The following is a 17,078-nucleotide window of genomic DNA, read 5'->3' on the forward strand; positions in this document are numbered from 1 at the left end:
TATACAGAGTATTACATTTTAATTTCCCCAGAGAAATATCTGTGAAATTATGCGAATTACGAAAAAAATGATTAAATAAAAGCTGTAAGACTTTGAAAAGGAAATAAGTTGGCGTTTGTAAAGGTATTTAATTTACAATTAGCAGCTACATACTTTCACTTATAAACAGCTATGTATTTTTTTACACCAATTATTTCTTCTCATTATTTTATGCATAAAAGTATTAAGGTAAAGTAATTAATAAATAAATATATTTTTTACAAGATATTTTCTAATTTATGTCAAATTAAAACATAAAATATCTCGTAAACTATTCACTTTTTAGTCCTCTTACCCTAATAACATTTTACGCCAAATATTGCGAAAAATTGATTTATTATATAAAAATTAAGATAGTCCTCTATTTAAAAAAGAAATCATAAATAATCTTCAAATGACCTCGAAAATCGCCGCTTAGAAAACAGTAAGTAGTGACAATTTCTTTTTTCTTTGAAACTTTTATTTTGACATCTTTTTCGTATTTTGTTTAATTTCGAAGACATTTTCCTGAGAAATTAAAATGAAACACTCTGTTTAAAATATCGTGATAAATAAGTGAACCCTAGAGAACCCAAGGCCCAGGGAGCTCATTGTTAGTAGAGATCAAAGTGTGAGAGCGTGTATTAAGCTGTAAGAGTACACAGAGTCAGAGTAATTAAGAACTTTCTGCGAGAGTTTTCCGTTACTGATCTTTATATATTGTCTGATTATTTTTATAATAAACGATTCTATTACCATTCTAAATAAAATCCTACATACATTTTAATAAAAAATTAATATTATAATAAAATCTTTATAAATAAGTATAAAATTTACCTCGTCAAGTTGTACTGATGAATATGCATTATTAACAGTCACAAGTATTGCCGCATTTATATTGACATGACTATAACAACAAATAGTATGTATAGATTTATAATTAACACACACATAAAAAATCATTATGATAATAAACAATATAATTCTATTGAAAAAAATGTTTTTACCTGAACTTTACTTCTTTGTAATCTTCCAATAATATTTTAAGTATTGTAGTGTTCTTAGCATGTCTCGAAAGAATAGAAAGATAAATATTAGCAGTTAAAGAATTAACTTTATGCTCTGTTTCTTTTGCTATTGTTTCACCTTCATTATCTATGAATCGATTTGTAAAGTTTGCTGAATGGAACGACAGATAATGAATGATTAATTGGGGACTTTCGAAACAAATAAAGCCTTCATAAATTCTATAATCAGAGCTTTCTTTGTATATTTCATATGCTTTCATCCATGCAGACAGCCATGTAGTATAATTCGCATTCTTTAAACCATTACAGTAAGTCCATTTCTGCCATCCAGGTAAAATTCTGCGCAATATAAAAGTTTAATTATCACGTGCTCTTTATCACATTGAGCTACATCAAATGATTCATGCCGTGCAATTAAAAAAAGTAAATTTTCTATTTATTAGTTTTGCAGTTCTCACTCTGTCATTTGACATTGCAAAACTGATCTTTCCACATAATCGGCACTAAAATTTTCTCAAACTACAGACTTCAAGTTTTAATTTTGTTTTTAAAACACCTCGATATCATAATTATTAATTGAGTTATAAATTCTTGAATTTATATAATTTTTTACTACTTTTCAAGTGTACCATTTTCTTTGGCCGAATGTATATACACAAATATATACATACATGTATTAATATTTGATGGTTGTATGGTTTTTTTCTCCAGTAATAAATATATCAAATATAAGCGTACAAGATTTAAAAAGACACGGAGATATATAATGATTAAAAAGCACTTACGTGTACATATTTTTATTAGTATCATATAAATATAATTCTAATTGATGTTGAGCTGCTTCAATGCACAAAGAATTACCGATAATACATGCGATTTTGGATAGTTCTGGTTTTAAAAATTTATCAAGATCGTTGTTAGTGGGTATCGTTTGATTGTACGTATCTTGGTGCATATGTAGAAACAGGTTTCTTATATTCCCCAATACTTCCTGCAATTTAGTAAAAAATAAGTTTTTATATATTTCAGTTTTAAAATTATTTACAAACACATATATAATAAATATGCGAAAAATGTACATTCTTATTGACTAGAACTATTTTACATTTCCGTAAGTGATTAAAATATATACTTTAAATTAATTAATCTCTTAAATAATTTTTTATACCTTTTAAATACATAAAATTATAACATGTTATATTTTACCTAATTCATAATTTTTTAAGTAATATTAGATTATTACACAGAAAATACATATTAGGTAATAAATTTCAAATTTGCACAAGGTTATTATATAATAAATGTTTGCAATTATAAGAGACTTCATAAATCATATTATATTTTTTTGAAACTAAAACTCTCAGTTCAAATTTTTTATATCTGCCAATAACATTTTATGATACAAAAAATTTAAATATTTATTTTTTACTTAATTATTTGTCTACTGTATTATTTACTAAAGTTGGGTACAAATTATAATCTTATTAGAATTATAATCAATTTCAAAATATATATTTAAAATATAATTTCCTAAGAAAAATGTGATATAATAATTAATGAAGTAATAATAATACATTTTTTAAAAAGATGATTAATAAAAATAAAATCTCAAATTGAGAATAATTTAATTTCTTGTTGGTCTTGTACCAATAAAAGTGCTTCATGTGCCCAAAATGCATTAGAAATCATGTTCAAACAAAAATTAATTTTTTTTTGATACTGACTCATTAATATATATCAGCGTCTTAATTGTCGGTTGTAATTTAAATGTCTTTTGAAATCAGATTTTTTGTAAAGAAAAAGATAAAGTTGGAAAAATTACTTTATAAAAAAAATTTATTACTGTTTCCCATTATAGATTTTAAATTAATAACTCGTTACTGTCATTCGTTGTCGATATTATTAAACTAGTAATGCCGAAAAAACAATTCCGCGAAGCCAATCCCCTCGTAAAGTAATTAATACGTACTGTTGTGAATTCTCGCTAGGTGAAAAAAAAAAGCTGTTGTCACTCTAATATTTTCATATGCCGAAAACCCGAGCTCGCTAGGATTTTCCTGAGCCGAGAACAAGCCGTTTTAAAAATACGAAGAAGAAATTATGAAAAACATAAGAGGGGATTAATAAAAAGGGTTATCGTATTGTTACAATTTTCTTTTAATGTTATTAAAGTTAAGTTCTATGCATAAAACACAAAAAATTTTTTTAACATTAAATTTTTTTGTGATAATGTAATAAAAGCGATATAACTTAAATATTTATGTATTAAGTATATAATAGTTTTATAATTGTGAATCCTTACACTCTTTAATTGGAGAACCATCTTTTTCGAAAAACATTGCAAAGAAATTTGTCTTCGTAATAAAAAAGATATGTAAATACGATATGTAAATACGTAAAAATAAGTTTATTAATTCAATATTTTAACAGATTAAATTTGAAAATATCGGTTATTTCTGCACTTTTAACTTTGAGCGTATTCAAAATTTTGGACGTATATTATAAATTATAAATTATATTAAATTTTATGTTTAAATTCGTTTTTAATATGTAATAATTACAATACAAAAAACAAAAATAATACAAAATAAAAACAAATTTATACATAATATTTACATAAATTGATTTAAAATAAAAGTCATAAAATTTCATTGCAACTGTGATTAAAAGGTAATTAAAAAATAATATTTTCAAATTATATCGTAATATATATAAAGATTTTAGTGTGTGCGTTTGCACATATGTTAGAAAATATGCCAGGCAACCTCAAAAATAATTATTGGGATATATTTAAATTTATTTTAACGCTTTACTGAAAAAAATGGTAAAGTAATGAATTTGTTACAAATGCCTTTATTATGTTACCAAATAAAATAAAAATATTGTAAAGATAACGAAGCCACACGTAATGCGTTACACTTCGATCTTGAAAGAAGACAGCACCCATAATTATTAGATTTCCCTATAATTATCATGTAATTAGGTTTTCTTATTATTCTTAATTCCTTAATATCTTAGTGTTTAAGCAAGTCAGAATAATGATATAAAATTGTTATCATATAACTTTGTTAGTGATACAATTTTTTATTTTTATTGATTTAGTATTTAATTTCATTGATATACGAGGCGCATTTTTAAAGTAAAGTCCGTTTTGAAATAGAAAACAATTTTAACATATAAAAATAATTTATTTTTGCAAAATTCTTCTACATGCTTACTTTATTTTTCCACATAATCATCCATGACTTCCACGCATATTTGATATTGTTTCAACATCTTTCTAATTTTATTGTCGTAAATGTCCGCCGCCTGCGTTTTGAACCAGTTAGTAATGCCGTTCTTTAATTCGCTTTTTATTTCGTTCTTTAGTTTGCTTTAGGAAATTGAATAGACAATTCTAAAACAGTAAACTGCTGATTTGCAATAATTTTTGCATTTACTTTTTCTATTAAACTTTCTGTCATCATTGTCGGACTACCTCTACGCTCTTTGTCATGCACATTTGTTCATCCTTCTTTAAACAAACGACACAATTGCCTAACTTTACTGTCATTCATAACATTTGGTTCAAAAGCATTACAAAGTTGTCTATTCAATTTTTTAACAACGAACTAAAGAACGGCGTTAAGAACTGGTTCAAGACACAGGCGGCAGACTTTTAGACGGTGGAATTATGAAGCTGTTGAAACGATCTCAAAAATGCGTGGAAGTCATGGATGATTATGTGGAAAAATAAAGTAAGCACGTAGAAGATTTTTGCAATAATAAATTATTTTTATATGTTAAAATTGTTTTTTATTTTAAAACGGATCTTACTTTACTTTAAAATTGCGCCTTGTACTTTATTAGTGACAGTACCTGAAGCCAATCGGGAGGTTTATCTGGATTATTTGAAAATGCAAAAATAAACGATGTATATTGAAAAGCTTTGATCATAGGGTACCATGCTATGTAATCTTTCTCTCGCCATAAGTAGCTCGCAAGTTTCCAGAATATGGCGAAATCAAGTTTTTTATTTATCGCCATATAGAATGCATCATCGATGATTTGCGCTCGATTAAGAACATGTATATTAGAATAGTTTTCAGAATTTAAGTAATGTGCAAGTCTTTGCCAGTTCTCCTTATCATAGTTGACTCTATAATATCCTATTTAAACAGATAAATTTTATCGATTTTTTTGAATGTACAAAATAAAAAGATTTTGAATTAAATTAATTTTACGTTTGCATATTGTTTTAAACATATATAAACTACTTTATGCAGAAATTGAACATATATACATATTATAACAAATAGATGCCATAATTAAAAAAAAATTAAATTTCTATAAAAATAAATGGCGTACAAAATTAATATATTAAAATAATATATTGGTACATATGTATGTATATATATTTTTGAATGTACAAAATAAAAAGATTTTGAATTAAATTAATTTTACGTTTGCATATTGTTTTAAACATATATAAACTACTTTATGCAGAAATTGAACATATATACATATTATAACAAATAGATGCCATAATTAAAAAAAAATTAAAGTTCTATAAAAATAAATGGCGTACAAAATTAATATATTAAAATAATATATTGGTACATATGTATGTATATATATATATATATATATATATATATATATAAATATATATTAAAATATTTAAATTGATATATTATAATTTATATTATAATTTATTTAATATTTACCAGTTTGTTGTATGTTGATAATAATCCATTCAACTTCCTTATCAAGGTGTATTTCCAACGTCGGTCTCGATTTCGTTAAACAATCATTAATTTTTGGCAAATTTATATTAAAATTGATGTCTGTGTTCACAGTATAGCTGATGGGTATAAAATACGGCGTTTCACCCAGTTTGTCTTCAAACTCTTTCGATATTATTACTTGATCGTTAAAATAATTTCGTGTCACATTTAGCACAGGACAATACTTTTGTGTAGACCAAATATTCATCATCTCTTTCACGTTCTGAAGGTAGTTTACATCGTAAGTATCGTATTTTTTTGTCTCTTTCTCCATAACGTTCCACAGATCATCGGGAGTTTTCAAATTAGAGGAATATAGTCTGTAAAATTTAACATATTGTGTGGCAATAAATGCTACATGATATAAATGATTCGCATTAGCAAAATATAAAATTATAATTATCCGTTTTAACGAATATAGCTTGAATAACTTATACTTTAATATTAACTTTGACTCTTACAAAGGTGAATTGATTTAAAACAATGATCGATTTTCTTACAAAATAAGATTCAAATCAGCAAATTGCATAAAATAATGCTAATATATTTGATGCAAACCATAATATAATTTTTTCAATTAATTACTTAATTATTTTATTGACATATTTCAGTGTTTTTGTTATATATTTAAGAAGGTGCAATATATATATATATATATATATATATATATATATATATATATATACTTTGTCTGAGTATTTGTATGTATATATTTTTATTATAATATGTCTTATTTGTTTTTAACTATTTTGTTAACAAATTTATTTTTAACAGCATTTACCAATTTTTTATATTTCAAATTTCAGTTTGTATCATAAGTATCCAAATTTAAATAATCATTGGATACACTTTCTTAAACTTATCGTATTTTTTTTCATGTTCTATAGAAAAGTTTTAAATGCACATTTTTGCTCGTACATATATTATGCACTTCTTTAACATTTTGTGTATATATTTATTATATCACGTGACCTTCAAACGATTATCCAAGGTCAAACCAATGATACCATCTTATGTCCCCCTCGAAGTCAAAAAACTTTTGTATGAAACATTTTTCTCTAAAATGCTTTCTTTCCGAGATATAAGTGTGTAACACTTTAAATGACTCACCCGGTATGTATAGGATTATATATATACGAAATTTCCCAAATATGGACCGATGGATAATATAATATTGTCTAATAACTTTACACACATATAATATAATTTAAGTATTACTTCATAAATAAGATCTCATAAAAAATTGTTATAGTTAAGATTATTATTATTGCCAGTTAGACTTTAATTTGTATTAAAACCAGATAGTCATATATTTATAATATATGTTTTCAAATTTTGCATTGTATGACATTTGAGAAGTACATTTTTGTTTGTTTTTTTTCTTTGCTTGTAAAAAATATTTTATGCTTTTGTGTGTTACTTAATAATAATAAGACTTATTAAAATAAACAAGACTGGTTATAGAATATTGAATAAAAATTTATTTTAGAAAAAACCCTATGATAGTTCATATAAGGAAACTTATAATTATTATATTACAATATGAATAACACTTACTTAGCAAACGTATTGATACATGTCCAAAATATCTCATCGGAAATTACACTTTGTAACATCCGCCATATAATGGCACCTATAGAAATATAAAGTATGCGTAATTATATATATTTTAAATAATTTAAACCAATGATGTTCATAAATTCGTAAACATTACTAATAATACTAAATATAAGAACTAACTATAATTAATAAAAAATTATTTATCACTTAAATATAAGCGAATAAGAAGAATGAAATGCAGAATTGAATTTGATTTATTTGTTGTGATTATTAGTACATGTTTATGGTCGGCAATGTATAATTATTGTTTAATTATATTATTTAAAAATTTTTTATATAAATATATATCTGCATATGTAAATATATACAGGGTGTCACTTAAATTCCGCCCACTAAGTACATAGCGTTATTCCTCATCAAAAAATAAGTTGAAAAGTCCTGAACATTTTTTTTGGAACATTAAATGATGGATTAATAATTCAGTAAATCCTGATAATATGTACTCACAAGCACTGTGTGACTCAGTGACGTGCGCCAGGATAATGTTCGGCGCTGTTTGGCCGTATACTCAATTATTACTCCATTATTAAGTTTTCAAAAAAGAAAATTGTTCAGGACTTTTCGACTTATTTTTTGGTAAGGAATAACACTATGTATTTAGTGGGCGGTCTTTAAGTGACACCCTGTATATATATTTTAATTAATTTATAATTTATAATTCAAATGTACATACATACATACATACCTTTAATAGAAGAAAAAAAAATGTTTGAACTAATTTTAAACGTATCGCTTGTATCTTTCGTAAAATTATTTGTATCCGTTGTACCGTTTATTGTTAGAAATCGGGACTCATATTGAGTCTGAACTACAAACAAGTCCATCATCCGAAAATCTGGTAAATCCTACGGACAAATAGATGTATCCTAATAAATATAAAATGATAAAAGAAAATCACATTAATAATACGTAATAATGAATAAAATTATTTGCTATTTCTAAAAAAACCTTTGCTATTTTATATATTTATTTAAATTAAAATATTTCTTAAATTTTTAGTAAAAATGTGTATACAACTATTTAACAATTTGATGAAAATTAATATTGTAGATTTAAAAATATAAACGCGAGTCCTTCACAAAATCTAATAACGAATTTTAAGTATAATTTTTATCTGCTTTGTACTATTTCTTTTTTTTCAAATAATGATGATATTTCAAGATAGTAATAAGAATAATATAAAGTCATTTTTTCTATATCTTTTTGAATGAGAAGGCAATTTCAAAATTTTACATTTTGTCAGAATATCAATCAAAATTTTCTTATAATTAACGTCAGAAATGTTAGAAGACCAACCTGGTCGATGATATATGTTTCGAAAAACAGAATGAAGCCCTCGTTTAACCACCAATAAGACGGATCGAAGATATAATCATACCGTTGATATATTATATCATGAGCTATTGAGCGCATCATTATAAATTTATGCGCAGGAAGATGTAATTTCTCGTTGTGAGTAATATCAGCTTCACTGAAAATTGTTTGTAAATAATATGATTATTTCGAACTATTTTGTTATAAACTTGCATATTTTGCTTATGTACAAATTAAATGTTTTTACATATGTATATTAAAGAAATATAATTGAAGTATTGTCATACATAATTAGAATTTTAATAAACATAAGAATGGATTAATTAAACATTAATAAATAAAAGAGTTGTTAGTTTTTTGTAACAATTCATTCGATGTATTATATGTGTTAATTATATGTAATTATTTTATAACTTTATTCTTTTATTTCTCAAAGACGAAATAAGTATAAAGTAATTTTATTTTCCATTATTTTTGTTATCATATTTATTTCTCAATGTGATAGAATAAGTCTTCTAGCGATTTTTCGATGAATATATAACAAATAGTAATTTTACTCATACACATACACAATGCGTTTAGTAATAAAAGTAAGTTCAGTAATAAGAACAGAAACATATATTTTTAACATAAAATCTTAAAATTGTGTCAAATTGTTGATAATATTTAAATTCTTAATTTGATATAACGACAAAAAGTTTCTCCATCATTGAATGTCTATTACATGCTATAAATGTAAGTTATTCAGTAATTGAATTATAGTAAATATTACATATACATGTGTTTTATCGCGTCATTCATTATAATTGCTTATAGGAATTACTTGATCATCGATAAAAGCACATATTTCCAAATTTTATAAAATATACTACTCTCTAAATTGTTAAAATAAATAAATAATTGAATAAATACCGCTATAAGTCTGTATTTAATTAAGCCATCAGACGTAACAATAAAAGTAGAAAAATGCATATCTTTGAATTTTAAGTTTTTAAAATAATAATATAATATTTTAATGATATATTTATTATATATTTACAGTTATTTGTAGAATATATATGTATTACTTGTAAATAATCAGACCACAGGTCTGCCAAATTTTGTTCTTGAAATTCGGAACAGCGACATAATCCACTCTTGAAACGTTTTTTAAGATATTCCATTCGTTTTCTAAATGCAAAATTATCATTGTAGCAACATATAAACCGAGTGTCACGTAGGGTGCCAAATACGGTCTGCACCACGTTCTGATGACAGTCCCTTTCGAATCTAAAACATGAATCGGATGCAGACCGTAAAATTCGTATATTAAAATTGCTACGTCGTTTGGAGATATTTTAGATGTCGTTTGGAAATGAGTAACCATTATTGTGCCTCTGGCTTCAAAATCGTATTCTCGTATCGGCATATTCGATAGAGCTCTGTATCTTCTGTTATGTTCTACGGACATGTTAAATGTGGCACTTAATTCCGGGTCGTCCAAACATGGAAATAATTCTCGGGCTGTTCGCGCCTGGTTTAGTATCGCGAGCATCCACCTATCACATTTTAATGACATGCTTTAGAGAATGACAACTTTTCAGCAATTACTGATACAACAATTATTAAGAAAGCATTGCAGAATGTATCAGCGCAATATATAAATAATGTTAAAAGTATATGATAATGATTATCGCTCATTATTCATTAATATTTATAATTATTTGAATATTATTACGCATACATACAAAACAGGACAAATATACTATTATTTTTCTATTACACAGGGTAGTCCTGAAATACTATGCCAAAATCAGGGATTGGGCTCGTCATAAGGATGAAAAAAGTTCTTATGTACATTAGTTCGAAAATGGCTCCTTCAGGAATTACAATTCATGTAATTATTTAATAATTAATACCTGATTCAAAAAAATGAAAGGCCAATGAAAAGAAAAAACTTTATTTTTATTTACAGATTTACAGATATTGTTGAAAATATCTACCATTAACTGAAAGACACGTTTCCATTTGTCTAATCATTGAATTATTCCGTTTGACTAATATTTTGCGATACCGGAAAAAGATATCGAGATTGTTGTGCTTTAAATTCTGAAATGTTGCCTCGTACAAATTACTCGATTAATTTTATTAAACACCTTAATGTATAAAAAAGTACAAATCATAATGAGGTACGATAAAAACTTTGAAAATATTTATTCTTTGAAATTGATAATTAAATGAGTCGTAACTCCTGAAGGAATTTTTAGACTGATGTTTATAAGAACTTTTTTCATCCTTATGGCAAGCTCAATCCAATTCTTGATTATGGCCAAGTATTTAAAGACTACCTTGTATATTAATGCATAAAATTATTTTATAGATGTATATAAAATATGGTACACAAAAGCAATATTAAATTATATAGTTTTGCGTACGCATGGGTATGCATATGTAGAGTTGTGCATTTAAAATTTATGCAATAATTGTTATTCTTTAATAGTACACTTACTGTGATTCTTATTTAATGTTAATGTGTAATGTAATTCTTAACTTAATGCTACTTATTTATATTTACATATATTTTCTTTTATGTCTTTAGATTTTTAATTAAAGAACAATGCAACTAATGTAAATATTTATATAGTGTTCGATATATATATATATATAGATATATATATATATATGTATATTATGTATTTATTTTATATGCATGTAATATATTTATATGTTTATATATATATCTTTATATATTTATATTTTTATATTATTTATATACATTTACTTATTGTTAATTAATAAAATATTTTTATATTTACTCACTTTTCTTGTTTATGTTCGTACCAATAAATTCGCATAAATTGTGAGGAATATCGTCCAAATATACGGTTCTCAAATTTTATATTCAAAATATAAAATCCTTCTTCAAATATATTATGAAGCTCTAATTGTTCATCGAAATTAACAAGGGCAGTTCCATATGCAAACAGTATATAATTGGCTGTATAAATTTTTGGATTCGCTACTGACTTCATATTCACTTCTTGTATAGATATATAAGTTGATACATCAAATGTTATATTCCGTAATGCACAATTAATGAAAACTACGATATTGGACTCGCCCTTTAACACATATTCTGATTCCAGTTTTAGCTTCAAATCATAATGGTTTGGTACCAGACAGTTTGACGAAAAAGCCATTGCCATTACAACGATGTGTAATAAAATATTTAATGACAGTTTTAAAAACATAATGTCAGCTTTTGCTTCAAATCTGCAAACATATATTTTTATTAAGATTGAAATAAGAAACAAAAATGGACAACAAGTAAATATAAGAGGAATGCAAAACTGTCGACTTCTGTCAAAGAAAAGGGAAACATATCAAAAAGTTACAGCAATTTAGAAAAATATACAATCTATTTAGATAGTTGTAAATTTTTATAAATATTTTTTATATATATTGCGTTTTATGTTAAAGCTTCTTGATACTAGCCACAGGCACGTTAGATTGTGACGTCAGAGGCGAGAAAATACGCGTTTAGTATATTTGCGAATTTTGATATAATAATATATTTTGATAAAATATAACTTTAGATGATTTTAGCATACTTTTAATATACTCCGAAAAGTTTTCCTTTAACAGTCAATCAATAATTGTAAAATAATTGAAACAGCAAACTTTGTCACGCGAAATAACTGCGCATGTGCAAAGACCTGACGGACTTATTGTCCTCATTTCACAGTTACTTTACAGTTGTTGATTGATTATAAATTGAAAAAGATAATTTTTGAAATATTTTAGATGTACTGAAACAATGTACAATTTTATATTATCATAATATCTTCTTATCTAAAAATGACACGCAAAAATTTTCAGCCTGTATTTTCTCGCTACTTTGTTGAATGTTGTTTCTTTGTTAAGAGTTAAATTCACTCGGCCAATGAAAGAGGTTCACTTAAAAAGTAGTAAAAAATTGTGAAAGTTTAAAAATTTACAACTCAGCTAAGAATTATGATATCGAGATATTGAAAAAAAGAGAATGAAGCTTGAAGTCTGTAGTTTGAGAAAATTTTAGTGCCGATTACGTGGAATGATCAGTTTTGCAATAAAAAATGACAGAGTGTGAACCTGCAAAACTGATAAATAAAAGATCCACTTTCCTGAATTGCACAGCGTAAATCAGTTGATGTAGCTCAATGGAATAAAAAGCACATGAAAATTTAATTTTTTCTCTTTAAAATGCGCTTTGGCGGAATTTGATACGATAATTTTTCACCGTCTTATTTTAATTTGAAAAAAGTCGGTTCTTAACAACAAATTATGATACAAAATTGGTATTTGTTATCTTTATTAATATAATATAAAATATAAAAATAAAAATAGAAAATTATAATTTTAGTGTTAAAAAACCGACTATTTTCCATTTGAGATAACTCAGCGAAATATTATTGTATCGAATCCTGCTAAAGCGCATTTTGTAGAGAGAAAAGTTTGAATTTTCACGTTTCTTTTATCTCATATGTCAACTGATTCACGTCGTGCAATTCAGGAAAGTGGACCTTATAGTTATCAGTTTTGCAGAATTTTCTAAACTACGGACCTCAAGCTTTATTTTCGTTTTTTAAACACATTGATTATTATTATTATTATTTGATTATTATTATTATTATTATTATTATTATCATAATTATTATTTGAGTTATAAATTCTTAAACTTTTACAATTTTTTACTACTTTTTAAGAGTACCGCTCATATGGCAGTGTAGATTAGAAAATAGATAACAGATAACAGAAACACTAAAGAAATAAATGAAAATTATCTGAAAGAAAAGAAATCTGTATGTAAAAGAATTACAATAATTTATATAAAAAGATTTAATTTGTTTAAATAATTGATTAATTCATTGAGGAATTTTTACATACAAAAACTAGAGTACTATACAAGCAGCGCGCTAATTATTGTATATATTTATATTTGATGTAAAGTATGCAACTTTTAATTGCTTCCAGAATATCGAAATGATTATAGCAATGACAACTCAGTATAACATATAATAAAAAATAATCAACATCTTAAATTCAGCACGGTAATTAGACAACATCAAATTTGCACGATATTAATCAAATAATGCGATCGTGTTTGAGACAGTTCCATTTTTTATAACTGGAAAATAATAGAAGTTAGAGATTGTCAAAAATGTGTTTCATCGCGCGGTTATTCGACATCGAAGAAACCAACCAACATCGCGGAAAAGCGCCTTTCCTTTTTAATAATATAAATAAATTGTAGTTTGTATATTCACATCAAAGTACATATTAATCTTAATTTTATATATATAAATTAATGTTAATTTATACAATAAAACTGTATTTTTTGTTAATGTAACTTTTTTGAAGAAAATTGTTACGACTCTTATGTGAGAAACGCAATATAAATTTTCTGATTCATTTAAAGTAAGAAACGCGAATAAAAATTAACTTTATCTTAAAACTAAAAGAAGTATAATTTTTCTTCAAACTTGCATACTCTGTCTTAATGGTTTAAAAATTGTAAACTGTGAATTTAAATTTTTACTGTAATATTAAAGACTAACATTACTGTTTATTTTCTAATTTAATGATATATTTTTGATTTTGTCTATTTTGTACTTTATATAATTATTGGAAACACTTTTAACACACACAGTTATTTTGATTAAATATATTATCAGGTAACTGCTAATTTGTTTACGACTTGTATTGTGACTTTCGGTTTTTTGATTCTTAATGTAAAACAACAATAATGTTATATTAAATAGATTGAAATTAAGAATACTAGAAACTATAAAAACTATAATTTATATTACAAATGCATAATTAAAATTATAAGTGATAAATTAAAATAATATTATTGATAAATTGAAGAAAATAATAATTAATATTGAAATATCAAATAAACTATAGCACAAATGGTAAATAAATACTATTTACAAGACAAATAAAGAAAAATAAAGAAAAAATGTATAATTTTTTTAAAATTCTTAAAGCAAATTAATTTTATTATTAATATAATTTGAATTTATATATGTGACTATATCAAAAGCTACACGTGTGTAATCTTACTAAAACAGAGCAATTCAATATTTACCTTGGATTTCGATTATAAATAAAATATGCAGAATATAAATTATAGTGCGGAGCATTTATATTCAAGTTAGTTGTTTTAGTTTCATCATGTAAGCTAAATTGTGTTTTCAAACAGTTAAATCTGTAAACAATATTCCTTATATATTAGTTTATTTTTCAAGAATGTCAAGGTTAATACGAGATATCAAGGTAAGTATGTCGATTTTAACTTAAGAATGTATAAAATAATTCCTTTTAATAAATGGGTTTTGTTCGTTATTAGCCCGATATATGTTAATCAATATGTTATTAATATCAGATTTATATGTGACATTTGTAAGCCATATATATACAAATAAACTACGTTCTGAAATTTATTGCCAATGCTGAAAACCTATAGTTTACGTGAGTTGTAAAAAAAAAACAAAGATGTAGCTGTCACAAACTGTTAAACTTATTTCAAATTTTGTTTTAATACATGTTTTAAAAGCAAATCAGATCGAAATTAAATAAAAGACGCAAAAACACTTTTCATTATCGTTGTATTCATATTTTTTTACAAAAAAAATTATTTCTTCTGCTTATTTGTTTATTTTTTTCATATTATTACATATTTAACTTGGTTTAACATAATTATACAGGGAACATTGACTCTCGATATTTGTTAGAAATTAAATGTATTCAACAGAGCAATTTGTTTTTAATTGTAATTTGTTAAAATAATTAAAAAATGTTCTGTACATATTAGAAATATGACATATTACAATTTATATCTAAATGTTTTTAAGTTAACTGCAATGTGGAGAGAATAAAGACAATAATTAAAATAAAAAGAATATAAATGATCTCTTAGAAACAAAATAATGTATTTTTTAGAAAATCAATATCTGTAATCATGTGTCATCATTTCTTCTACATATTTTTATACATATATATAAAAAAAGAAATAACTAAATGTTCAGTATTTTACTTATATTATTTGTTGAATCACGAACCGTTATTTTATATGGCTAAAAGTGCTAGCCAAAAGTATAACTCAATCTCGATCTTACCTCTTCGAACGACCATCGAATACTGACGGTATCATAACATATGAAATACACAATGTCATGTAAATATCTTCTTAAAGTCTGTGTGACACTGCGAATTGTCGACTACCTAATCAGAATAGAATGTACAATAATTTTAAAATTTAGGAGCGCCAAGTTTTTTTAACTTTTTATTTTTTTTTATTTTGTATTAATTTTTAATATTCGTATAAGTTTTTAATTCGTAATTTTTATGTATAAATTTTTATTTATTTGGCGCAAATTTTTCATATCACTATTTTTTTTTAAATATTAATTTTACAACACAAGTTTACAGTAATTTAAAACACACTGTTATTTCTATAACACTTTTTTACATGGTGCGTAAACTTGGCGCATCTTTTTACCTTTTTTTTAAAAAAGTAATTTTTTTTATGGTAGATGATACATGAAGTGCTTCGCGATTGCTGCGCATTAGCTCGCTGCGCGTGGTCTTGGCGCGAGACACTACATGTCTCTTGATTGCACAATATTATACATATATTTAAAAAGTTGTAGAAAAATATTTTAGAAGATACAAAATAAACATATAAAATTATATTTTTATGGCATTCAGCATTTTGGGATAATTATAATTATATGAAATTTCAAAATTAAAATTTTTTATTATTTTCCAGAAAAATGTAAACAATATATAATATTATGAACATATTAATACTCAAATACTAGTTTTCATATAATTTAATATAAAACAGTAATGCTAATATTAATATTATATATTACATTAAGATAAAAATTAATATACGAATTAATATAAACTAATATAGCTAATATATTAATATTAACTATTACATTAAATGTAGTGAGTAAATATTAAAAATAAGACATCAAAATGTTAATGTTTATAACTTATATATTTATGTACATTAAATTTAATATCTTCTATTTATTTTAGTACATATCTCAGTATTAATACTTAATAAGTCGTTATATAATGAATATACGAAAAATCGTATCCACACATATATATATATGTATGTATAATAAACATTACGTAAGTATTATTAATGCTTATATAAATATTAAACTGTTACAAATATTAAGTATGATTAACTAATAATATAAGAACTTATTTAACGTTAAATACATTTAAAATATAATATATTATAACTAAAAACAATCAAGAAAATAATTAAGATCAAATTGACATATAAGTA

At 24.5% G+C, this 17,078-nt stretch overlaps 1 protein-coding gene across 1 annotated transcript; it reads right to left on the reverse strand.

Annotated features, from left to right (window-relative positions):
* Positions 1 to 1,021: 1,021 nt before the first annotated feature.
* On the reverse strand, positions 1,022 to 14,906 carry LOC145945586 (aminopeptidase N-like). Its single transcript, XM_083054645.1, has 10 exons — positions 14,856 to 14,906; positions 11,546 to 11,998; positions 9,814 to 10,284; positions 8,729 to 8,903; positions 8,118 to 8,277; positions 7,370 to 7,445; positions 5,753 to 6,132; positions 4,905 to 5,194; positions 1,832 to 2,037; positions 1,022 to 1,385 (listed from the first exon to the last, which is right to left on the reverse strand). Exons 2-10 carry the CDS (start codon positions 11,974 to 11,976, stop codon positions 1,022 to 1,024), a joined length of 2,553 nt encoding a protein of 850 aa, XP_082910771.1. The 5' UTR covers positions 11,977 to 11,998; positions 14,856 to 14,906.
* Between the last annotated feature and the right edge of the window lie 2,172 nt (positions 14,907 to 17,078).

The sequence above is a fragment of the Prenolepis imparis genome, unplaced genomic scaffold, assembly GCF_030444845.1.
Source record: "Prenolepis imparis isolate NDT839.2.m4 unplaced genomic scaffold, iyPreImpa1.0 SCAF_14, whole genome shotgun sequence".
Taxonomy (NCBI): domain Eukaryota; kingdom Metazoa; phylum Arthropoda; class Insecta; order Hymenoptera; family Formicidae; genus Prenolepis; species Prenolepis imparis.